Source organism: Emydura macquarii, unplaced genomic scaffold, assembly GCF_026122565.2.
Source record: "Emydura macquarii macquarii isolate MOO-44397 ecotype Brisbane River unplaced genomic scaffold, CSIRO-AGI_Emac_v2 contig_2975, whole genome shotgun sequence".
NCBI classification, from domain to species: Eukaryota; Metazoa; Chordata; order Testudines; family Chelidae; genus Emydura; species Emydura macquarii.
The window spans coordinates 611,682-638,888 of NW_027133112.1; the positions used below are offsets into that span (position 1 = coordinate 611,682).

The following is a 27,207-nucleotide window of genomic DNA, read 5'->3' on the forward strand; positions in this document are numbered from 1 at the left end:
AGGTAAATTACACTCTTTTCTTTTTGTCAGCGGTAACAGAAAACACTCCTCTGCTAACCCGCCAAAAGCTAGAGTCAGTAGAGATTACTGCTTGAAATCCCTTCAGGCTCATAGTAGAGCATGCTGCCAAATATTTTAAAGGAGCTGATGTATCACAGTACACTCAATTACATCCTGTGTTATGGACCGTTATGGTGTGTACTTCATTTTCAGGAGAAGAAACTATTTCCATCCTTCCTACTCCATTGTCACAAACCTATTCCTTTTGGTCTTTAACGTGTTAATTGGAGCATCTTATTGGCAAAACTAGATTCCTGCTGAATTGTCATCATCCCCTTTTGTCTCCATCCTTCTCCCCACAGTTGGGTCTTTCTTCTTTTCAGAATGAGGGATATTTCATGTCATTCTTCTTCTGTTTGGCTTTTTTGCCTTTTTCAATTTTGTCTTGCATAAGTTCAGGTAGTTTTAAAGTCCTTGTCAAAGCGTAATTTAGAATGCTGTGATATGTACTCTCCAGTATGATGCAACAGTTCTCCTTCGTCCTGGTTGAGCTTATACAATGTGCATGGTTGCTAAATGCTACAGAGGCATTGGTTTGAACCTTTTTTGAGTATTTCAGTTTGAAGAACACAGTTTTTGAGTATCTTGTTTTTCAGCAGTCTTATTTTCTTTGAAGAAAGCAGTTCATAAAATATCACTACCGTGTACTTTCTGTACCATTGCCATTTTATCTCCACTGTAGTTAAAACAGCACTTCCGATTTTACTTGCCCATAATTTATTTCCACCTCTTGGCTTATTCTTTCAATACCTTTGATTAACTAATGGATAGCTACATCAGCTTCCTGCTCAGTTTGTTCAGGTTAAGGCATCTCATGTAAATTGTCTGTTTGGTCATTGACTTGCCCTTTTATTCTTGCATAACAGGAGAAATAGTATTCTACCAAAAAGTCCTTCCAAAGTTGACGTATTCAGAGAATTTCATCCTTTCTACATTAGATTTTAGCAGTGGACTATGAAGAATTCAGCAAATTTGACTGGGATAAAAAATGTTCGTCAATTAAAGTTTTAGCCCAATTTTAACAAGATAGTGGCCAGATAGTCAGCTGTTGCAAATAATTTAACTTCATTGACTTTGATGGAGTTATCCCAATTTATATTAGCTGAGTACTAAAACTTCAGAAATTGTAATAACTTTTTTTCTTTGGATCATATAATGGAGAGGTTGGTTAGAAATAGGTGGGGATTAAGGGTTGAACTGCAACTAAATTGTATTAAACTCACAAATGAAATAGCGCATTGTTGCAAATTAACACAAAAAGGGGTGATGACCAGCAGCCCCTCTTTCTTCCTTCATTATCTGTAGCTTGTCTAAATTCCAGTTTGTCATTCCCCTCACTCTTGTCAACCCCAAATTAGTGCCCAAGTGCAGCAGAAAAATAGTAGACGTTGTTCACAAATGGACATCAGGCATTGTTCCCTCACCAGTCTGCCACCTTCAGTCATTGTCTTTTGTGATATAGCGAGGCTAGAAAGCAGTAGGAGAGTGATTGAAGTGATTGTAAGCCTCAGAATGCTCAGGGCTCGGTTCTCTGCAGATTAGCTAAGAGTCATTAGGGGGCAGTTAGGAGCAGCTGAGGCCAATTAAGGACCAGCCAGGTGCTTCATAAAAACCCTCTGCTCCCAACAGACAGGCCATGAGCTGGAGGAGTAGGAGTGCTGTGCTGTGCATAGGAGTGCTGAGTTGTGTGGAGGAGCAGATTGGAGTGCAGAGTTCTGTGGAGGAATGGACAGGAGGAAGGTACCAGGCTCAAGAAGCCAGAAGGAGGGGGAAAATTAGCCCAGGGGAAGAATTTGCAGCTGTGAGTACGGTGCCAGCAGCGCACAGCTGTTTCTCATAGGGCCCCTGGGCTAGGACCCGGAGGAACGGGTGAGCCCAATTCCCTACTCCCTCCTCGGGGAGGATGGGGTGACCGGAGATGCCCTGGCCCACTACAAACAGCAGGAGCGTGAGACCCACTAGGGTGGAGCCGGGCGTTTGCCACACTTTGTAGGGACTTTCCTGGGTGGGCTAACAAACCAACCTCAGTCGGTGGCCTCTAAACACCCTTTTGTCCCAAAGGATAAAAAAAAGAAGTGTAGACAGAACTGTATTCTTGATGACTCCCCAAGACTTGTCAAGGGAATTATCCTTCCCAGAGATGGAGTGAGGCCTTGGGTCAAATTCCAGGGTGTCTAATATTAGGCCTTTAAAAAAATAAATAAAAGCCTACTTGAGAAAAAGCAGAGTTCTGCATCATGCAGAACTATTATTATTAACAGTGCTTGAGTGTGTGCTGGGAGCTCTTGATTTTAAGAAACTGAATCAAGATTAAAAAACTCCAGAAACTCAAATCAGGAACCCTACATGAGTTAATTCAATGAGATCAGGATCTTCCTGAAAGCATATGATGACCTGTCCAAGTTTTACAAATATCCACCAACCCAAAATAGCCTTTCTTACCCTCCCAATTAGAAGTGCCAACATATACCCTAAAGCATCCATCATTGCAGATAGATATGTGCTAGACTTTCTTAGAAATCAGTCTTCGACCAGATTATGCTATCCTCCTAGCACCAAATTAATTATTTCACCGGTTGTCAGGAAATGTCCTCTCTACCCAAAAATTATGGCAGGGAAAAAATGTGGAGTAAGTCAGGTAAGGAAGACTACTGGAAATCAGAAAAACACAGAGAGTGAGCATTGCTAGGGGACACAAGTCCAGGTCACTCCTGCCATGTATCCTGAACCCCCAAAAAGAAAAGAGGAAGGGGTGACAATGGACTTAAATTTCCTCAATAGACATCAGATTCAAGGTGGAGATTCTAAAATAATGTTCAGACACTCTGCTTCCTTCCCACATCTGAAGAAGAGCTTTGTGTAGCTTGAAATCTTGTATCTTCCACCAACAGAAGTTGGTGCAATAAAAGATGACTGCCTCACCTACCTTGTCTCTGGTGAAAATTCTCAGAGCATTGAGAGAGTGTATCAAAAGGACATTCCTCACTGTGCTTCTGTTGACTACACACAAATAACAAATAGGGGAAGGAGCACTTGTCTGGAAGCCAAAGGAGCATGATAGTCTCAGGTTTTCAACTGATCTTTATAAGACTCTATAATCTTATTTTAGATTCCTAACCTAGGAGGCAAATACCATATTATATCTTTGTCCTATCACACAGTGCAGTGTAACGAGGGTGAGTGATGTAGACATCTTCAAAGTTAAGGTTGCACTTTTATACAAAATATTCTGAAAATACAGGTGGAGATAAGATTAATTCATAATGAAGGATCTGAAAGTAAACCTTAAGTAGTTTTTTTTTTTTTTTTTTTTTTTTTTTAACTGCATTTTTTGTTGTGAAAATAGCCTTGTACAATCTATCAGCTGGGAATCTTGCAAGACATATAATGGGGGTTATTGTTGGTGAAAGATGCAAATAGGCATTGCTGCAAAAGAGAGAAAAGAACCGAATAAAATATAGTCACTATTAAACTCTCATTAATTTGTTAAAAATTAACAAAAGCCATATAGTAGATATGTCATCTTGTTAAACAGTAGATTAAATATCCTCTCTTCCACTTGAAAAAAAAGTCATTTGAACAAATCAGAAGAGCAGGCAAGCTGTTTGTCAGCAGAACATCTGAAGGCTCAAGTCAAAAAAAAAAAAAATGGAACTTGCAAAATGTTAATCAACCACAAAAGGAATAATAATCTATGATCCCTCAAACAAATTACATAGATTTTACTTTACACATCTGATTATAGCATAATTTCAATTATCTGGCATCCTTTTGTAGCAGGACCAGATTTGCCAATGTTCATAAACACCAAAAAAGATGAGATAAAAATGTCTATTTCCTGTGATAAAATAAGAGACAATTATCTTTGAAAGCAGGGTGTAAGGGTAGAGTGTTATCGACTATTCTGTGATCAGCTGCCGCCAATTCTTAAAATGGCGTTTGCAGAGGCTGAGGAAGAGATGCACTTAAATAGGGCTATAATTTCCCTGACATCAAAAAGGACACTAGTCCATAACTGTGCATCTCTCTTGGAAATGTAGAAATTAAAATATATGCCAAGTTACAGGTACTCAGAATGAAGAGTGATGTCTATATTTACATAGCTTTTATAGAAGTTTGGCCAGGTGTTTGTACAGAATCTATCAAAGTGAGACAATTATCCTGGCTGAGGCTGTTTGCACCACTGTAATACTGGGGGGAGAGGCAGGTTTGACAGACCCAAACACTTGCACAATTCACTTACTAGATTTAAGATGTCCTCTCTTTGCCTTGTTTTAGGATATGCAAGAGGTGTTTCTACAGTGGTTCTCTATTAAAAATGTTGGAGAGCTATAACTTTTGCCCAGAACTCGTAAAGCTCTTTGGGTTCCTGTTTTCAGTCTAGCTGTTTCTGTTCTGTTCAAAGAAATAATCCCTTAATTCTTTAAAGTCTAAACAAGGTGAATTGTTGTCACTGCTCCTTATTCTTTTTGGCTCTGGAATTGTTGGCAGTTGCAATTAGGAAACTCGAGATGCTCCCTCTTCAGTTCTCTAGCACTCCAAGGAATCCTCCAGCAGAAAGTGGGAAGGGAAGACTTAATAATGTTATCTCTGAAGTAAAAATAAGCAGAAAAATATTTTAATTAAGTCTTTCCAGCTTTCCTTATACATCAGAAAGAAACAGAAAAGAGCACAAGTACTCTCCCCCCCCCCCCCCGCCCCCCCCAGTAGTTGATTTTTAAGGAAGATACACACTTTGAAAAGAACATGGATAGATGTAGGAATCAAAGTGCTGGGAGGTATTTATATCATGCTCACATTCAAAAACCTACAAAACATGTATTTTGGATCAATAACACTGAGAAAGGCACATGCTACTGTCCGTCAAATATTTGAAAAATCATCGCCATCTTACAAGCAGAACCATTTATGCCAAAGGCATCACCAATGTCAACCTATCAATCCTTGAAAGCAAGGTGGGAGATGGAAATAAAAAAACAGTGGTCAGAAGTTGTATACTTTTGTAGGATATTCTGCCAGTTTTTCCTCCCTAGCCATTCCTCTGTGTTGATGGTAATGTTACACAATTAATTTGTCATATCCAAAACACTGTGCAATTCATTTTTTGATCTCTAATGTAGACCAGCCCTTCTCAGCACTTGCGTGTCATCTTTGTATTACAGTGTTCCCCTGCCCCATCTACTTTCTTTTCCCCTAGTTACTGTGGAGTGACAGGAAAGGGAGAAGGTACAAACAGAACCAGAGGTCTAGCTTTGGGAACTGGTAGCAGGATTTGGTTTTTTTGGTTTTTTCCTCCCCTTTTGGAGAGGTGAGAAGCTTGTTGAGGGATGGATCTCCCTGAAGGGGAGAAGAGTCAGATAGTGGACTCATAACTTGGACAGTTCTTTCCACGTTTGGAAAGTAGGGGGAGTATACTGTTTTATCTGCTTTAAGGAAGGTCATCAGGAGCCCCGGCAATACCCCAGTAAAACTGGTTGGGAAATGATTTCATTAAAATTTTTAAATGGTTTGTTTCTTAAAAGGGCCCATTTTCCATTAAATGTTCAGCAATATTTTAACTGCAAAGGCTTTTATTTTTTATTTTTCATTGACTGAAATCCCAGTTTACAGTAAGAAAATGCAGTTTTGGGTAAATGAAGAATTTCCAAGCTATTTCAGTAATTTCCATAACAGACATCACAGAATATTTTGATAATGTGAAATATTTTTCTTGAAGAATTTATTGTTAGAGACCATTTTTCTACCAAAAAAAAGTGTACACAAATTTTCTACCCACTTTACACCCCAGCCATGCCCTGGTTCCATCTGCTGTTCCCTCTTCAGATTCTCCAATCAGAGTCCTTATGTCATCAGGCAGTGAAAAGGTAGGAGAGCAGTATCTCTAGTGCTAGAGGGTGAGGAGCTTCACTCTTCTATCTCCCCCATTGCTGTAATGCCTGGAAGAAAGCCTCTGTTTTCCCCTAGGCTACCCAGAGCTCCCGCACAAATGTATCTGAAAGTTTAAATAATTAGCAGATAACGTTTACTGACATTTAAAGGCTGTCATCTACTAGAAGATACCTATGTAATATTGCATTTACCACAACTGATTATATGACCATTCTACTTCCTCCCCATGACTCACTTCATATTGGTGCTGAACATGTGTGCAATGGCACAATGTGTGCTCCTGGCCCAGGCTGGTGGTGACAGAACAGGCCAGTGTCTGACAGGTGTCTGCTTCATAATGGGCATATTGCTTAGTAAAGCAATAAAATGAGTTTAATAGTGACTTTAAATGTATTGCCTTTTGGTAGAATTTACTCAGTCTTTATTATACAGTTGGATATGTATCCGTTTCAGAAAATTTTAGTGAGTTTTGATCTAAATTAAATCAAATGGACCAAGATAATATAATAGGTGCCTTTATAAATGTGTGTAGTAGTAATAATGAGCTCACTATTGAATGTGCACTCAAAATGGTAACTTCCTTGCATGCATGGCTAAGTACGTTATTTCTGTCCATCTGTGTATGCAAATCACATGAAGAAATATGAATGCAAAGTAGGTATGCAGTTGTGGGCACAGAAATGAATTAGCACTTTAAATCTGAAAATCAGGTGCACTGTGTCTAGAGAATTGGTCTACATCACATTATGACACAATGCTGCCCCTTTCCTAAAAACAAACAAGGCTCCAGCTCAGTTGCATGTTGTTGGGTTATTTTTCCCCAAAGAAATTCTTTCCAAATATTTGAAAAATATACTCCCAACTCTACACAAGAAAGCTGGCATTTCAAATTTGTTTGTTTCTGTCCTTTTCCTTCAGCCCATTCCCACAACCTCCAAACTTTAGTTTTCTTGCGGTGTTTGAATTTTACAGCACTGGTAACTTAAATTCATAAGTTAGCCTTTGAACAAGCATACGGGTATAGTAACAGTGCAAGTTCCTTACCATCATCCTGCCTGTGAATCTGCTTTAACCTGGGTTGACGGTAGTTCAGTTTCCATGCCCACACATTCCTATAAGGGTGCCAAATTGGTAAGAGTTGTGGTTTTTGTTTGTTCTGTGTAAAGGTTGTAACAATTAGCAACATTATTTAAAGACCATATCAAATGTCATTATCTTTCCTCATAATACTCTTAACTAGTCAAGTTGTCTTAAATTTATTTTGCTGCCTGAATGGTGCAATGGCAGTTTGTGATTGCGGTTGACATCAGGCAGCTGCCAACAGATTTCAGACGATTACTCAAGTAGACATATAATAGAGAATTTGGTATCCTGGGGTTTAAAATTCTGGCTGCCTATTGCAGGGCATCAGCAGAGAAATTATTTTCCTTTTGCTTCTACAGATAGAATTGTAGAAAACTTCTTAAAGTTGAACTAGGAACAAAATGTTTTGATACTAAACTGAATAGTAAATTTATTGCAAGCTTGGTGATTTGTCGGAGTTAGATACCATCATGATAAACATCTAAGAATACCTTATTCATTGGAGGAAATAAAAGCACTTTCAGCTTAATTGTTTAACATCTAAGCAGTGTACTTCTCATGCAGTTTTTAAAATGAATTGCCTGTGTGCCCGAGCCTTTTAAAAAAAAATCATTTGTTTTTTCTTTTGTATTTCAGAAAAATGCAAAAGGGCTGGATTTGTTTGACCAGATTGTATATCATTTGGACCTTGTGGAAACTGATTACTTTGGCCTACAGTTCATGGATGCCTCCCAAGTTACAGTATGTACAACTTTTTTATTGCATGTTTGCAACAGTTTATGATGCCAATTACAAATGTATAATTGGTGGAAATGACAGAGAAGTATATGAACTAAATGGTGTAGTGCTGAAATAACTAGAGTGGTGATGGTCGACAAATCTTACAAATATGGCCAGGCTTTTGAAGTGAGGCATGTCACTTCATGTTGTTATTTGTATGCATAGGATTTAGGCCCTGGTGGCCAGTTAGGTTCTGATTGTGGGTGGGAGAAGGGGCTTCATGTTTGGTAGGACCATGATACTGAAACTTGGTTAAAAAAACAAAAAACCTTGGTCTCAGTATAATCTGCAGAAAATCAGGGCTCTTGATAACCACACCCCTGCTGGCCAGGGTTGCAAATTGTAGTGTTCTTTAGCATGATGGAGAAATAGCAAGTTAGATTAAAATTGTATATCTGTGGTACTCATGATGCAAAATTCTCACCCCTCCCCCTCCTGGTCTGCAGTAAAAAGTAGCTATTTAAATAAAACAACCTCCCTAATTTTACAAATTGGTGAAACTACAAGAAAATAGTGTTTAAAAAGTCTAATTTCCTGTGGTAAAAAAAACACTAAACTGTTTGTTGCTTTTTACTATAGGCCTATCCACCTCATTCTCTGTAATTTTGCTTTCATTGCTGGACATTTGAGTAGCAAATGAGATTTTAATGCCTGCTGCAATTCGGTCATCTCTGAAATAAGTAAAAATTTTCCATAGTGCACAGGAGGAAAAGGTGCATTAAGATGCCATTAAGGTAGAAAAATGGGGTTATGAGAGAGGAAATATTTGTATATACAGTGAAATGTAGTTTCAAATTTTTCCTTTTCAGAATTCTCAATTTCATTATGTAGTGAAGAGAAGATGTAATGGTCTAGCAAAAAATATTGGGTCAGAGTATAATTAAATTTGAGCCATGTCTTATTAACTTAAGTATCTGAGATCACCAAAATGGAATGATAAACTAGTACATATACTAAAATAGGATGACATGGAAAAAGAATCTTGAATTTTGTAAGTGAAGACCCATGTGAGAAGAAAAAATGTGGTCTTATTTATAAGACAAGTTATTTTCTCTTAATAGATTTGCTTGTTCAGTACTTCATTAAATTGTATGTATTGAAATCCAGAAAACACAACCATCAACTGACAGCAATTTCAAACACTGGTTTTCTCTTGGTTGCTATAGTTGCTAACGTTCATATTTTGATACGGAACATCTATGTTTTAAAATAAGCTGGTCATTAGGTCACTGCTGTTGGAGAGTTAGTTGTGTGTTCATTATAAGAAAAATGCATAGAAAATCAGCAAAAACTGGATTTGAGATTGATTTTTGGTTTATATTTCCATCAAAAGCACAGAGTGTAAAAGGGTGCCTGTTTTTCTCTGCTTGTAAATAGAGCTGGTCAAAAATCAGGAAAATAATTTTGTAAAATTTCTGAATTTCTGTCTCATGTTTGCTGGGTTTGAAATGGTCCCATTTTCCATTTTTTGCATCATCTTTCATATTTTTAAATTGAAATAGTTTTCAAAACTGTTACAGAACGTTTTCATTTACCCAAAATAGATGTTTCCTGTGGAAAACCAGATTTTCAGTAACAAAATATTTTGTTTACAATTATTTCAATTTGAGGTGTACTATAACATTTTGTAGATAAACAAAATTCAGATGGCATCAAATTTTAGTAATTTTTTGTTTCTGAGAAAAAGCCGTTTTTCAATTGAAAGCTTCTTGTCTGAAAAATGTGGATCTGATCTACAACTATACATAAATAAATTTATAAAAAAGCTACCTCCAATGGCTTGGATTCAATCTTCAATTTAAATGAAAAATTATCACTTGACCATGTAAGCTTTCACCCCACACAAACACTTTCTCCAGTGTCTGTTCTTTTCACTGTTAGTTCCCTAATCTGTTCTCTACTTTACCTACATCTATAGCTCTTTCATCTATAACCCAAATAATTTCCATTTTCTGGGTGAGAAAGTATATGGGCTAGGCACGTCTGTCTGGGTGTATGCTCCTCTTTGCCACACACATAACTGGCTTCATCCCTTCTTCCTTGTTGTTTGCTCAACCCAGCTTTGTTTACTCTGAGCATAATTTAAACCTCGATCTCACAACATCTTCATTATTGATCTGGAGGATGGGGTGGATTGCACCCTCAGCAAGTTTGCGGATGACACTAAGCTGGGGGGAGTGGTAGATACCCTGGAAGGTAGGGATAGGATACAGAAGGACCTAAACAAACGAGGATTGGGCCAAAAGAAATCTAATGAGGTTCAACAAAGAAAAGTGCAGAGTCCTCCACTTAGGAAGGAAGAATCCCATGCACAGCTATAGACTGGGGACTGACGAGCTAGGCAGCAGTTCTGCAGAAAAGGACTTGGGGGTAACAGTGGATAAAAAGCTGGATATGAGTCAGCAGTGTGCCCTGATTGTCAAGAAGGCTAATAGCATATTGGGCTGCATTAGGAGGGGCATTGCCAGCAGGACGTGGGAAGTGATTATTCCCCTCTATTCGGCATTGGTGAGGCCGCATTTAGAGTATTGTGTCCAGTTTGGGCCCCCCACTACAAAAAGGATGTAGACAAGTTGGAGAGTCCAGTGGAGGGCAACAAAAATGATTAGGGGCCTGGAGCACAGGACTTATGAGGAGAGGCTAAGGGAACTGGGCTTGTTTAGTCTGCAAAAGAGAAGAATGAGGGGGGATTTGATAGCAGCCTTTAACTACCTGAAAGAAGGTTCCAGGGAGGATGAGGCTAGGCTGTTCTCGGTGGTGGCAGATGACAGAACAAGGAGCAACGGTCTCAAGTTGCAGTTGGGGAGGTCGAGGTTGGACATTAGGAAAAAGTTTTTCACTAGGAGGGTGGTGAAGCACTGGAATGGGTTACCTAGGAAGGTGGTAGAATCTCCATCTTTAGAGGTTTTTAAGCTGAGGCTTGACAAAGCTCTGTCTGGGATGATATAGCTGAGGTTAGTCCTGCTTTGAGCAGGGGGTTGGACTAGATGACCTCCTGAGGTCCCTTCCAACTCTAATATTCTATGATTCTATGATTCTAAGAAGCATTGTCTTGGTTCACATCTGCATCAATTTGGTCTCTTTTATCCGTCTTCCTGAGAGATCCTCTAACTTCCTGCTATTATTGATAGTCTTAGATTGGTGTTTAATTTATTCACTGCAAGGTATTTACTGAGGATGGGGGCAGGGAGATGGACTGGGTGGCCTTGTTGGAAATGAGCTAAAATAAGTTCCAAAATAGCATTAATTTATTTTCCTTTTTACGGTGTAAAAAGAAAGAAAATGGCAATGATGAGGATTAGAGAGTACATTAGACACTATCACATACAACACAAAGCCTAAAACAATGCTAACAACAACAACGCATCAATAACCAAGTGCTGTATTGGCTGAAACCTGGGAATTTGCATCTGTGTGGAAGGTGTACCTAGGGAAGTGGCAGCCCAGTTGTCTCCACCTGGCTCATGTAGGAGTAACTAGAGATACACACAACATGCCGGAATATTCAACCAGAATGACTTCTGCACACTGGAGTTTGGGGGCCAGTATGGGCAAGAAAGGCCAGCCCGTTTGTCTCAATCCATACTGTAACTTGAATTTAAATACATTAAAAAGTTAAATGGTAATGAAAAAAGTGTTTTTAATCAGTAAGGTGTTTTTCCCTTCCCACCCCCGTTTCAAACGTTCACGGTTTTATGGTATTGCTTTTATGCTTCCTTTTAAATTTCTGATATGTTTGAGAGATTGTGAGTGAATAGCAACTCAAACCAGTCCTTAGGCCAGCTAGTGTGTTTCCTGAGAGCATAATACCCCAGCCAGTGTTGAGTGCTATAAATAGGGATGTCTGGAGCACTGTAGGGAGACTGCCTTAAATATATTGAATTTTAGGAGGGATGGAGTAGAAAATTGTTAAATATTTTGATAATACAGTACAACAAATTCAGTTGCTGAATAGACTATAGACTTATTGTTCCATACTGGGCAAGTCACTTAATGTGTCTGTGGTGAAGTTTCTCATTTATAAAAAGATGAGAATAATACTTCCTTTCACCCACCTTTTGTTCTTGTCTGTGTTGTAAGCTCTTTGGGGCAGAACTTGTCTCTACCTGTGGCACACAGCACAAAAGCACCCCTTATCTTAGCTGAGACCTCTCAGGGCTACTATATGACAAATAATGTCATCTTACCCTCAGTGCTGAGACTAATTGTGATGGCGATAAGGACAACCATCCACTAAAACTAGACTGAGGTAATTGGCTGTCTTCATGTAGCTACTGATCATATGTCTCATGAATTACTACTTTCAGTTACATCTGCTTAGGGCTGGATTTTACCTGGATTTTGTACATGAAAGGCTTCAACTCTGAAAATTTCGAGAGCTGTTCTAGCCCATAGTCTTCTGATCTTTTAGAAGGAATATGGGCAGTTCACCTGAAGGACTTAGGATAATACTGTAATACAATCTTGAGGAATGGTGGAGAAGCAAGCTCTTAACTTCTGAGGACCTATGACTGAGAAATTCTCTTTCCTCATACTTCTTTATGCACACGCATACGCACACATCCATGTACACAGACATTTTTAAAATACATAAAAGCAATAGTATCCATCCTTAGGCTCAATACTTTATCTTGTTAGCTTTAGTTTTATATATGGTGTGCATGGCTAGAGATTTATCAGTCTGTTCCCGTTCTGGGATTTAATCAGGCATGTTGTCTATTTATTGTTAATAGTTTAGCTTATTTTTGCGAAGATGCCAGAAGCCTTCAAGCATGGATGCCTAGAAATTAAAGGTTGTTATTTATTACTGAAGTTGATCTGGAGTGACATCAGCCAGTCACCAGCAAAGCAGCTGTACAACAAAAAGTCTAATGAGGTTTGTGGTACACACAGCAAATGGTTGTGCACCCTTTCCTTTCCCTTGTGAGATGTGAAGTAACTGCAGGAGAAATTAGAGGAGGAACGCTGTCTCTTTCATGCAGTTCTTCAGTGTGGTTTTCCAGACTCAGATCCGTTTGCAGCACGCTTTAAGGGAAGCTCTGCTTTATGGACAAAAGTCCACCTGATGCCCCAACCCTTGAATTCTGCTAAGCAGAAACTTGTGACTCAAATGTACACCTGTGAAGCACCATCATTTAGATAAGATGTTAGCATATAATGTATCCTGAAGGGATTCCACACGAATAGACAGTCCTTTTTTTTTTGTTTAACTGTAGTATATTTAGTTGTGATTTGAGAGTGACAGAAGTATGTTAAGATATTAAGTGTGTGTTGCTTTCAAGGTTTGGGTTTTATATTATAATTTTGTAATTGTGGTTCATTATTATATTTTAATGGTGTACAACACTCACAGCGCTTTGGTTAATATTTTATATGAAATATTATAGAATAATAACCTTAGATGACAAAAATAATATTTAAATTAAGTATGAGTCATATGTTCATTTTACTGCTCATGCCCAACGATGTCTGAACACTTAAGTAACACTTTTTAAATAAAAAAGCAAACCTTAAAAGAATCTTTAGAGTGTGTCTTCTAAGAGATATGTAGGAAAGATGTATTATGGAAAGACAATAACCTTTTGCTAGTTAAGATTGCATTCAGCTTCTCTTAAAAAGCCTTATTTTAGTCCTTGTATAACTATTGCTTAGAAAACTGATTTGTCCTGAAAATTACCAGATGTGTTCTAAAAGTAAAGAAGATTTCTTTCTGCAACTTTTGAAGAAAATTGAATTAATCAGAGGGTTCAGGATTTACAGGTTATTAGAAGAAAAAGTTACCTTGATCTCAAAGGGCGACTTTGTTTCCATGTTTTCCCCTTGCTAAGGAACAGCTTGTTACAAGTCTTTCAAACTTTCCATGCTGTGAAATCTCCTGGAAAGCATGTACACTGGCTACCTTTGAAGAAAATAAATTAAAATTAAGCAAAGCTTTTAACAGTTTTTGTTGTGGATGTTTATGGCCCAGTGATTTCAGTGGGAGTTATGGACCTAATCCTGCTTTCTTTAATGTCACTGAGATCTTCTTGCCTTTAATTTTAGAGGGCACCAGATCTGGCAGAATATGTTTTTGTTAACCTGTTGCCTACTATTGGCTAACTGCTACTTAGGAAAAAGTCATGGTCTTTCTATAAGTGACCAGTAACTGAGATGTTCCTTTAGTTCAAGTGGTAGAAGCCTCCTTTTTTTCAGATCTCCAGGACAATGGTTCTTAAACTTTATTGGTTTACATATCACCTTTTTAAAAAAATTGATGTTTGAAGTATCACATGCTCCATTTTGTGCACATTTATTTTAGGCCATTTTAACTTGAGTATTTGTGAACTCTTAGAAAAATAATCTCTGGATTTGGCTGGTGGAGCTCTGCTTGTGGGAAATTAGATGAGTAGATAGTTTGACTCGGGGACCTAGGTGGGAGGTTTAGACCTGGTCAGAGATTTTTCAATTAAATGTTTTTTTTTTGGTTGGAAAATGCCAATTTGTCAAAACCAAAACTTATTTCCGGAACATAAGATTCAAAAAAATGTTTTGTGGAAATGGTTTCTCAGGTCCGGGATTTCTGTTCAAAACCAGAGACACACCCACCCTAGCCTGATGGTCAGGGTACTCTGGGATGTGGGAGACCTTAGTTCAAGTCCTTAGTGTGCCTGGTTCAGACTAGGGACTTGAACTTGGGTCTTCCACATCTCAATGAGTTGCCACAGCCAACAAGATATTAGCTATTCTGGGGTAGGTGAGAGAGTCTCTCTCACACACATCATACTAGTTTCCCAAGGCAGGAAAACCTGCCTTTCTCTAATGAGATTGGACCGAGGGTATGGATTCTGGATGGAGTGCAGGGTCTTGTGTGTGTGTGTGGAAGGTGGGGAGGAATGAGACTCCGGTGGGAGGGGAGGGAGCTGAGGTGCATTGTGAAAGGGGTGAAGGAGTCTTAGCTGAAAGTGGGGGCTTTACCTGGGCATCAGGCAGGTTCAGCTGCAATTCACCATTGTTCCAAGGCTTCAGGTTGCCAGTTCATTGAACCAGGGAGATCTGCCAGTCACACTGCAATCCCTAGCATCTCTGAAGAACCTTTCCCATTGGTGTCCTCTTGCCCTGGTCTCACAACTCCTTCCTCTTGGTTAAGGAATTCACTACTTTCCTTCTTGGAGCTGTGGTGTGATTCAGGCAGGCTTTCCTAGCCCACCAGTTTCCATTTTGGTTCTAGTTCCCATTCCAGGGAGCCTCTCACCTGTCTTGATGTTCCCCTGTGATTCTCCTGTCCAGGCTTTCTGCCCTTTCTCCTCCTGGAGTCTCCTAACAGCCGGGTTTTATCATGTTAAGGAGTTAGTTACCTGACCAACACCAGGTCCCATTCCCCAGCTAATCTGCTGCTCCATTGAATACCATTCTATTCAGGGATTGTGTCATGGAAGAGGAGTTGGCTGACTATGGGCTCCATTACCCTTTAAAGGAGACAGACCACGCTATTACAGTGTACCACTTTCAATAAGCTCATGTATTGCCACTGGTACTTGTACCACAGTTTGGGAACCTTTGCTCTAAGGTTCTAGTTTCAACCGTGTAGATGTCAGTGTTTTATTGTGGAATTGCTTTAACATGTTTAGGGTTAAGTCTTTTTGTCAACCAGATTGTATCCTGAAAATTATGAAAATAAGTAATTTTTTTATTTTGAAATATTTTGAATGGCTCCTTAATAGAAAAATGTGTAGCGTCTGTCACTTTTGTGTCTCTGTATTAGCCCAGCTAAATCATAGTAACCATAAAACTAAAATAATAATAATAATTGCACAAGAATAAATCTAATCTTACTACCGCCAGACATACACAATTGTTTTTAATCCATGTTCAGTGCTTAAATAAGTACTATAGTAACTAAAGCTTCTTAAATCTCAGTATGTATGTGTTAGATAGATTTTGACATTGGCTTATGAAACAGGCAATTTTCAAGAATAGAAATATTAAAATTGTAAAGAAACTACTAATGTTTAAAAACTAGACATGATTCTCAATCAGTGCTGATGGAGAAAAGGCAAGGCTGATAGTATATTCTGTTTTATGACAACCCTGTTATCAAAGAATTCTTTCAACAGGGAAACCACAGACACTGTAGTGATATATGGCTTGTACTCTGTGCACGGTCATAAATGATTGTTTTCCGCAACCCTTACCAGCTTTTTGGGGTAACATATTTCTTGTAGGCGGTATGTTTTTACTGAGATACATTTAGTGAATGGCAAGATGTCAGTGGGGTTGGACAAAGATTTGAGACTTTTAGCCAAGTGACCACAACTTTATTCAAAAACATGCTTCAACAGCGGAACTCGGACTTTCGGGAAATATCCTGTCCATCTGTCCTGGCAGCAGCAAAGATGGGCATGAGAGGGCTGCTAAAGGCTGTCCCCAACCCCTGTTCCTGTGGGCTCACATGCAGAGCTACTCAACATTTCTGGGGTTGACCAGTCTATTTAACCAAGGCCCATGTGAGCCCTCTTATTCTACTTCCTGCTCTTCCTTCGCTCCTGCCAGATCCCTCCCACTTTGCTGAACCTACTGCAATAGCTTTTACCCGTTGACTTTTTTTGCAGATCCTGGGGCTCTTTTCCCAACCCATTGCCTTTGCAATTGTACCTATTTGTAGGCTAGGAAGGTGGGCGGGCTAACGCCCGCCCACCGCTCAAGGTCCCTCCCCCAGCCTAAGGGGAGGAGCCAATGGACCTAGGATACAACTAAGTTCGTGGGACAACAAATGTAAAAACAGGAAGGGGCGTGAGGGTCATAGGTATAAAAGAAGGGAACTGGAAGGGGACACCGAGCAGAGAGCCCCGGACAGCGCCCACCGCTCCTGGAAGGTGTCGACTGAGCCGGTGGACGCCGCCCAGAAGAACTCTGCCCGGAGACGTGAACGGAGAAGGGAACGGAAACAGGCCCCACAGTTGCAGGACGCCTCCCCAGCCAACCTCCCCTCCCTGGTATTGAAGATGGCGACTTTGGCCAGGGCCAGGAGGAGGTTGACGAGGAGGTCCCGCGACTTTGTGGGGCCACGGACGGGGTGTGCATAAATAAACAAGTGTGGGGAAAAGTGCAGCCAGAACCTCAGCAGGAGGTTCTGGAGGAGCCGGAAGAGAGGCTGCAGCCTGGCGCACTCCAGGTATGCGTGCGCCAGGGTCTCCCTCATGCCGCAGAAGGGGCAGGTGTCGGGGCGGGGGGTGAACCGCGCCAAGAACACGCCCGTGCCCACGGCTCTGTGAAGGAGCCGCCAACTGATGTCCCCGGTGGGCCGTGGGGTCAAGGTGGAATACAGGCTGGCCCACCGGGGGTCCTTTGCAATTGTAGGTAGAGAGGTATTTTGGTCTTGGGGTGAGAGTAATGGTGCAGGAAGCAGAACTCCTGAGAGTTAATCTTGGCTCTTCCACAGATTTTTTTGTATCCTTGACCAAAGTATTTAACCTGGACCTGTGAATCCTCTTTGGGGATACCTTTAGGGGGTTTTGCTGATAGTCCACTGGCAACTGGTTGATTATATAGTACTAATTCTGCTCCTTGTTAACAGCCACTAAATGAGCTACTTTCTCCTTATAAGAAAGCTAAAAACGTTAAATATTTTCATAACTTAAATTTTTCATGTGATCAATAGCCGCAGTTGCCACAAGGTTGTTACAAGATCACGAATGAACAGGGAAATGGTCTCTATTAAAAAGTGGCCAGCACCTAGGAAAGATTTGAGAACTCCTGTATTAAGGGAATACAGAAGTTGACTTACAGTAGATTTTGGCAGTTGACTGAATCAAAAATAATGATCAATTTACCAATCAAATATTGTCAAATAATGTAAAAAATGCTCAAATTTGCTTAACCACTAACTCATTAGAATAGTAACAAAAAAGTAAAGTCTCCATCCTCTACAAAAGGCTTAACCTTAGATAGATACTTATATCTATTTACAAAAAACAGATTACTTAACTGAGTTATTATAACTCAGAAAAATGCAAAACACAGAGAAATGAAGATCTAAAAAAATGAAAGAATGGAGCCATGATGCAATCAGGGCATTCTTGCTGGAATTTTTGACAGTAATTGACTGGTCAATAATAGGCGGTCAATTAACATTATTTGACTGGCCAGTTGACTGGCTTGCCAAGCCTAACTTCCACACATTTTTAATGTTGCTAGCTCCACTTGCTCCTATAAAGGAATAACCTGGTAGCAGCTCAGTCAGTTTATTTGAAATACTCTATCTTCACTTTCCTAAACCAAAGGAAAAAGGTGAAAAATAAGCAGAGAATCTTGGGAAATTCAAAACCATAAAAATTAGTAGAGGAAAAAAAACTTCTAAGGTTGCTAAGTGGCAAATATGCTGTTGCGAATCATATTTACAAAGCCCACGTACTTAAAAGCATGAAAATGAATACGTCCATCATAAATCTTACATTATCCATGTACACACTTTACTCTTATCAAATACAAAGAAATGACTGTTATCACTACACAGCGTCAGTGGCAACCTGTCTAAGATGAAGCGAAGGAGGCTATTTTTTCCATCCTTCGCTGTTGAGAAGAGATCAGCGCTTAATTTGTGCCAGTGCTTGCCAGGGTTGAGCTCCCAGCACGTCTGCATTTGGCAGTTCATAGCCCCAGCACCTCTGGGGGTTGCTGCATAAGTTATGAATGTAAAAATATTGCTTGAGCCCCAGCACCTCTTTCATTACAAATGAAGCACTGGAAGAGATGGTATATGTGGTCATATTATGCCAGTTCATTCTTTTTGTAGGATGAAGAATAAATGATCGTGAAAATGTTAGAAGAAAATCTGGTGCTGGTGGGTTCTTAAGAGTATTTTACAATATTCAAATATAAGCAGTCTTATTCAATCAAATGGGCATATCTGACATACTACTACCTTCAGTCACAGGCACAATGATGATACATTTACTGAAACTGTACAGATATTCTTCCCTTACTATCTTACTTATTTTTTCCCAAAAATCCTAGCATTTCATTGCAAAAAGGGAAAACTCAGTCCCTTAAATTTACCTTGGTAAAGCTTTCTGTCTTAAAATATTAGATCCACCTGGCATTAGAGCTCATAACTTCTCTCTTTCTACTGCAGTGCTTCTACTGGATGTTAACAGGAAGTTAGCCATGTGGAGTGGAATTGTTTATTTTGTACTTTGAAAGATCTGGATTCTGCCCTAAATTCAATCAATTACCTCTTATCATATCATAATCCCTTAGCTAAAATACACATTGGTGGGAGCCCTGTCATCTTTCTTTGCACTAGCAATTGCTATTATAGGTCACCACTCTGTTCAAACTTGCCTTTTATGCAGAAGTTTTAGTACTCTGTATTTCAAATCTCACGTTGTCTATTACAGGTCTTCTCATTTCTCCACATTTTCAAAACTTTTTGAATAGAAAATTATTGCAACCCAAGCCAGATCTTAGTTACTAATTTTGAATGTTATAGTATATATTGCAGACTTATAAAATAAATATGGATAAGTCAATCTGTCCTGTGTGGAGCATTAGCATACATTACTTGAAACATCCACATGTGATTTGAGGGTGTGTAAATACTGGTGATTTACAATTGGTATTCTTGGGTTAAAACTTTCTCAAAACAGGCATGTCTTGTGTTTAAGCCCAAGACTCTACTGCTCTAAACTTAACTTTCTGACAAGTAGCATCTACCTGGGTCTCTGCAGCTGCATCATCCATAGGGATCATAGCTGTCTTGGTTAGGTGATAGAATATGATGTGTACTGTAAGGAAACCAGATTCTAATCTATGTAAACCCTTGGGAGCATAGTCTATCATTCACTATATATTTGTGAAGTCCTATAATAATGTAGCCCTAATTCTGTTCACTACCTTAATTATTATTAAAGGTGACCTTCAGAAGAGAAGAAAAAGGGTTTGTGCTCTTATTTCTTTTTTAAAACTTCATAGTGTGTAAAGAAGGCATGAAAATGTTTCATTGGATTTTTTTAATTAAAAAAATTCTTTTTTTGCTTTTAAAAATGATTTTGGTGTTTTCCCTGCTTGGTTTTTTTTACCTTAGAAATTCTTGTTTCCCTTGGAAGATGGTGCGGATAACTGAACGACTGATAGGATTATGGTACCAGAGATATCCCTGAAGCAAAACCTTATTGAGAGGGAAAGTGATATTAATTCAACCAGTTGGATTAAAGTTCTTTGTTTTTTGTTCATGTTAATACTTAACAAACCTTAGGAAGAAAATGTGTTTGACAGAGATTCAGTGCCCCCTTCAGTTAAAGGCTCAGGGAGTTTGTAGATGGTATATCTGAGATTTCCAACAAGTCTTCCAGCAAAATCAGGCTTGCCATTCAGGACTTTCTGAAGATTAAAAAGAATTTGGGGCAAACATTTTTCAGGCCTTCTTTATGCATAATAAAGCAGTAAAACCAGCAAACAAAAAAGGGTCAAACCCAATTTTTTTCCCTTGCAGGTCACCTTTGAGGGCTTTGTAGATCAAGACCAGGACTTTGAATTCTCTTATGAAGCAAATGGGGAGCCAATGGAGTTTTCAAAGCACAGGTGTGTGGTGTATTTTGTCAGCCTGTGTTGTTTAAAAGGCATGCTGCTGCAGTTGTACCAATTTCAGCCTTCAGTTGGCAATTGCAATCATTCTCAGAGTGTTCCAGTAGGTACAGTTTGTCAGCTGTATCTTGACATAAATGCGTCTCTTATCTAATATGAGTGTTCTATTTTGGAAAAATATGGGCTGTTACCATTATTGAGAAATTACTCATAGTACTTTTCTTCAAGGTGATAGAAAGTGATTAAATAAACAGGGAAGTAACTGGAAATTGTCCTAATTCATCTTTGCACCAGTTTTCTGAAACAAAGAGGACAAAAGTAGAAATCTATCAACAGTTCGTCAGAGCTCATCTGAATTTCCTTACAGTTTGTTGTTAGTTTTTTTTCAAGAGGTTTTTATCTTAGTTTAACCCATTTTACATGTTGGAAAACATTTTTCTTTCTTTCTTCTATACTTACCTTAGAATAGTTAGTATCTTCCCACACCAAAGTTGTGCGACATACCAGGCTCACTGGGTTTCAAAATATGCACCTCCTGTAGAGATGCAATGCCTGCATCCGGCGGGCACTCTGTGTGTATTAAGTGCCTAGGAGAGGGACATACAGTGCAAAAATGCTCCCACTGCAAAAACCTAAACTCTAGAGCCAGACGGGATAGAGATCTATGACTCAAATTACTCCTAGTGGAAAGGTCTCTCAGACCTGCTTCTGACCCGGGCCAAGAGACATCAGTCTCTTAGGACAAGACCACTAGAAAAAGGCACTTGACTCTACCTGATATCGGTCACAAAAACAAAAAATCACCTACCTCAACAGCTAAGCGAATTTATACCAAAGAGTCTACAGGTCCCTCGGGTACATTGTCTGGCATGGGGTCAAAACAGCCTTCTCGCTCCAGTATGGAGCAAAAGAAAAAACCGGGACACCCTTATTCAACTACGGTACCGTCAAAGTTAACGGTCCATAAAATGTCAAAAACCACCATCACACTAGCACCGATAAAATTCTCAGCACCAACCACGAGCATGGCACCAACAACTGCTGAACATCAAACCCTGGTGCCGTCAGCACCATCAGTCGTCGGCACCGATGACAGCCCTGACGCCGACCAGATCCCGATGTCGGCGCCAGCACCAACCACAGCGCCAGCAACACCGGCACCGAGAAAACGTACTGAAAAGCACAGGCATCAAGAAGGAGAGGAGGAATTTTTAACATTTTCCCCCATTTCTCCATTATATAGCACCGACACATCTCCAGTTCAGTTCTCTCAAGAAGGGCCTATTTCGGTCTATTTCACCCGTATCCTTTTCAAATGAGGATGACTATGACGGCAAAGAGGCCACATTCTTGCCCCAACAGCTCTCCCCCAAGGTGCAGAAGTGCAAAAGACATCACCATTCTAATATTCCACTTCATCCATGGTTTGGACCCCCATGGTTTGGCCCACCTGCTCCTTATCACATGCACTGGTCCAGATGGGATACGTAGTCCTCTCACTCCACCCAATTTAGCAGACCATCCACTTCCCAGAAAGAGAACCCAGGTCACCTCCTAAATCAGCCCCAACAGCAGCTAAGACTGACACCATGGAGGGCACGGAAGAGTGTATGCTGCGGGAGGCAACATCACCCTATCATAACTCATTCTCATCTTCAGATGAGATGATAATCCCTCTGACCCTCTACCACTGCAGACGGTTTTAAAGAATTCCAGGAACTGTTTAAAAGAGTAGCAGATAACATGAAGATACCACTACAGGAAGTAGCAGAATCACAACACAAACACTTGAAGATTCTGCAAACTTCATCTTCCTCAAGAATTGCCCTCCCAGTGGATGATGCCCTATTAGAACCTGCCAATAATATCTAGCAAACATCTGCTACCATCCCTCCCACCTGTAAGAGGGCTGACAAAAAAATATTATGTCCCCGCCAAGGACACAGAATACCTTTTCATCGCACCCACCACCCAACTCCGTGGTTGTGGAAGCAGCCAACCAGAGGAGCAAGCAACAATATCATAAGCCTACACCCCATGATAAAGAGGATAAAAGACTGGACTTGTTGGACCGAAAGGTATATACTTTAGCGACCCTACAATTAAGAGTTGCAAACTATGCAGCTTTATTAGCAACCTACGACCACAATAATTATGCTAAATTATCTGAAATTATTGAAAATATACCAGACAATAAAAAAAGAACACTTTAAATCCATCATAAAGGATGGACTATTGGTTGCTAGGACAGCCTCCCTCGATGTGGCCAACACTGCGGCCTAAACTGTTGCAACTGCTGTGATCATGCATAGATCTTCATGACTACATTCAGCCGATCTGCCTAAACAGCTGCAGACCACAATCAAGGACCTTCCCTTTGATAAAAAGAAGCTTTTTGCTGAGAGAACAGATGAAGTTATGCATACGATGAAGGACTCTTGTGCCACTCTTTGCACTCTTGGCATTTACACACCTGCCACGAGGAGAAAACCGTTCCGATATCAGCTTTGCAACTCCAGGTATTAATTCCAACCACAACACAGAAGTCATGACCCACCACGCAACAGACAATGACCACAATGCCTCAGACAATCCAATCAGCAGCCTTCAGCGTCTCAGGCTGCCCCCTTTAAAGTCTTAGTTTTGAGGGTTTGGTCAAGGGTGTGCCTGACCGCCCCCAATTTCCAACATCACAGACAAATATGACCCTCTAAAGCCATCAGTTATGCCCTTTCTACCACTCCTAGGCGAACATTACAACAGACAAGTGGGGTTTAGAAATGATCAAATCAGGGTATACCATCCTGTTCATATCCACACCCATTACCCTTACCCCTTCCCCATCCCTCTTCAGGAACCCATTTCACGAACACCTATTGCAACAAGAAGTTGAACATCTGCTACAAATAGGTGCTATAGTACACGTCCCCCCTCAACACAAAGGCAGAGGACTTTATCACCCGTATTTCCTGACCCAGAAAAAAACTGGTGGTTCGAGACCAATTCTAGACCTCAAAAAGCTGAACAAATTTGTAAAGCCTCAAAAATTCAGGATGGTCACTTTGTCTACCGTAATCCTGGCTTTGGAACCGAGTCGCAACCCTCGACCTCCAGGAGGCAGATTTCCATGTTTCTATTCACCCCGCCCACAAGAGGTTCCTCATTTTTATCCTGCGAACCAACCGCTACCAGTACACGATACTACCCTTTGGCCTTTCCACTGTCCCAAGGGTTTTCTCCAAAGTGCTTGCCGTCGTTGCGACATACCTATACAGAAAGGGAATCACTATGTTCCCTTACCTGGATGACTGCCTTAATAAAGGCACACAGCCAACTGGAAACCAGTCAAGCAGTAAGATTCACAACCACGCTCTTCGGAAAGGTAGGACGATGATAAATGTCAAAAAATCTACCCTAGAACCAGTTCAAGAAATAAAGTTCATAGTGGCACACCTAGACTCCTGTATAGCCAGGGCATTTTTACCGAGACACAGATTCAAGATGATAGTAGACCTGCTATCCACAGCACAGAAGAGCCCAACCATAACTGTCCACATGTGCCTCCAGATACTAGGACATATGGCGGCAACCACCTTCATAGTGTGACATGCACGACTATACATGCGAGCCCTACAACTATGGCTCTCAACACTCTACAGACCTCACAGACACTCATTACACAAAATAGTGTCAATGCCGAACAAGATCAAACAATCATTGAGTTGGTGGACATAGCCCTAAAATGTAATGTCAGGTATTCCATTCCTACAAGAAACACCCTCAGTCATGATGACTACTGATGCATCCCTGATAGGTTGGGGAGCACATCTACAGGGACATATACAACCCAAGGTAAATGGTCAACACATGAAACAACCCTGCACATAAATCTATTTGAGCTATGTGCAGTTCGCAACGCCTGTTTCCACTTTCAACCTCTCATAGCGAACAAACATATAAAAATCATAACAGACAACATTGCATGCATGTTCTACATCAACTGTCAGGGACGAGTGAAATCCAATTCCCTTTGACGGAAGCTGTAAAATTATAGAACTGGTGTATACGCCACAATATCAATATCTCAGGGGCCTACTTACCTGGGATCCAAAATGCAACAGCAGACTTCCTCGGCAGGATGTTCACCAATGATCACGAGTGGGAACTACACTCTAGACTTCTGGAAAACATTTTCCAACAATGGGGTTATCTCACTTTATATCTCTTCACCACAACATACAATTGCAATTGTCCCCTTTTTTGCTCAAGAACGAGTATAGGCAAGGGGTCAAAAGGGGACACGTTCCTCCTCACTTGGAGCTGGAATCACCTCTGTGCATTTCCACCAATCCCTCTAACAAACAAAACCTTGCTCAAAATACGACAGGACAAAGCTACGGTAATAATGATAGCCCCAGTGTGGCCCAGACAACCATGGTTCACTTACCTATCGCAGATGTCAGCTCGAACACCAATCCCCTCTCACTCCTAGAGGATCTCGTATCCCAGTCAGGAGGTGCATCGTTCGCCCAGACCTGAGCAAGTTACACCTAACAGCCTGGTTCCTAATTAGTTCTGACAGGCAGAACTACAGTACTCAGAACCAATAAAACGGGTACTACTAAACAGCAGAAAACCTTCCACGAGGAAGATTACCTCCAAAAATGGCACAGATTTACTTCCTGATGCCAACAGAAGCATATTACCGCCACGACAGAACTGATCCCAGCCATACTCGACTATCTTCTTACCCTAAAGGAAACAGGGCTGTCAGTTAGTTCTCTAAAAGTGCACCTGGCATTTCTAGCAACTTTCCACAACCATATAAATGATAATACCATCTTCACACATACAATTGTGAAACATTTCATGACAGGCATACAGAATTTATATATGGAGATTTGTTCCCCTACACCACCATGGGACCTCAACCCCATTCTGAAAACCATCACCAAACCACCATTCGAACCACTTGCTCTCTAATGCACATATCAATGAAAGTATCATTCTTGGTGGCTATAATATCAGCAAGACATGTGGGTGAACTCGGAGCTCTTATGGCACATATACCCTACACAATATTTCACAAGGATAAAGTGATTGAGGCCCCATCCTAAATTTATTCCCAAGGCCACATCATCCTTTCACTTGAATCAACTTATCCATTTACCTACATTTTGCCCAAAACCACACGCTAACACATAGGACACATTCTTCCACACTTTAGATGTGAGACAAACTTTAGCATTCTACCTTGATAGAACTGGATCATCTCCTAAACTATTTGTCTCTATTGCGGATCGATGCAAAGAAATGGCCATATCCACACAAAGACTCTCTTAAGGGATTTCAGGCTACATCCATGTATGTTACGAATAATCAAGTATTTTGCCACTGCAGAATATCAGAACACATTCCACAAGGGCAGCGTCTACATCCGCAGCCTTTCTAAAGAATGTACATATTACGGAAATCTGCAAGGCAACTACCTGGACCTTGATCCCACTTTTACCAAACATTATGCCATTGACCAAGCATCACGGTCAGATGCGGCGGTTGGTGTCTCAGTACTCTCCTCCATACATCTTATCAACTCCGAAGTCCCTCTGACCACCTAAGGATACTGCTTGAGAGTCACCTGAAGTGAAGCAGCCACAGGGACACCACTCAAAGAAGAGGAGAGGGTTACTCACCTTGTGCAGTAACTGAGGTTCTTTGAGATGTGTGTCCCTGTGGGTGCTCCTCTACCCACCCTCCTCCCCTCTGCTTCAGAGTCAAATCCTTTGGCTTCACGGTAGAGAAGGAACAAAGGAGGACAGGTTGCAGGCGTGCTGAAAAGAGAGCCAATGGTGCCGCGAGACAGCCATAGTGCAAGCGCAACCCAGACGAGCACTGCTAGCAAAAATCTCTGATTAACGACATGAAGACGCACTGACACCTAAAGTGGAGCACCCACAAGGACACACATCTCAAAGAACCTCAGTTACTGCACAAGGTGAGTAACCCTCTCTTCTAAGCAATGGCTCGTTGGTGCATTTGGACCCTCACACCTCGAAGTCCAATATCCTGAGCTCTAGCTCTTCAAAAGAGGCAGAACCTCTGTAGAAGTTATCAAAAAGACTTCTTGTTTGAAGTCCTCCAACTCCAGGCAGCTTCATACTAAGACTTCTGGAATTCACCTTTTCTGTTCATGTTCTTAGTCAGGGATAGTGATTATGGGTTCCAATCATTAGCTTGTAACATAGCTAGTAATTTTTGGTTCTTGGCAGGATGCCATGAGGTCTTCACTTCTGTTATTAAAGCATTCCTCTGGCTGCATGTCAGTAGTAGGAGCTTCTGATTTTTTTGTTTAGAGGCTGGGACCTGCATCCATGGGCATAAAATCTCTGGCTTCAAAGCTGGTGTGCTCCCTGTGTCTATTACAGGCCAATGTTATTTTTTTCTTGACACGCTTTCAGTGCTCCTGGCTGCCTCAGCCTTCCAGGCAATTGCAGCTGCTAGTGAGGAGTAGTGATAAAGATCTATTACTTGGGATCAGAGAGAGGCCCTAAGAAGACTAACACCACTATGGAAAAACACCTAGACACTGACTATGCCAACTTTAGCCCAATTTTTGCAGAAGCTGTCCAGAACAGCTGGGTTTATGTTGATAGCAGTTCATGAATCTCCAAGTGCTATTTTGGACAGCATTGAATAAAGGTATAATGGACCCCTCATTCAACTGAGTTTGCTTCTCAAAGGAGTGAGTGTAAAATGATGCCCAGTGCTTGCTGTTCGTTGTCCCCTGGAGCATCCTACATATGTGACTGTGTTGTATATGTAGAAGGAATGAAT

The 27,207-nt window shown here is 40.6% G+C and overlaps 1 protein-coding gene across 2 annotated transcripts in view; it reads left to right on the forward strand.

Annotated features, from left to right (window-relative positions):
• EPB41L4B (erythrocyte membrane protein band 4.1 like 4B) overlaps positions 1-27,207 on the forward strand; it is a 248,903-nt gene that overhangs the window by 72,116 nt on the left and 149,580 nt on the right. For both annotated transcript variants that reach the window (XM_067569955.1, XM_067569954.1), the window contains exon 2: positions 7,669-7,773. In XM_067569955.1, coding sequence (XP_067426056.1) covers positions 7,669-7,773 — 105 coding nt within the window. The remainder of the gene's footprint in view (positions 1-7,668; positions 7,774-27,207) is intronic.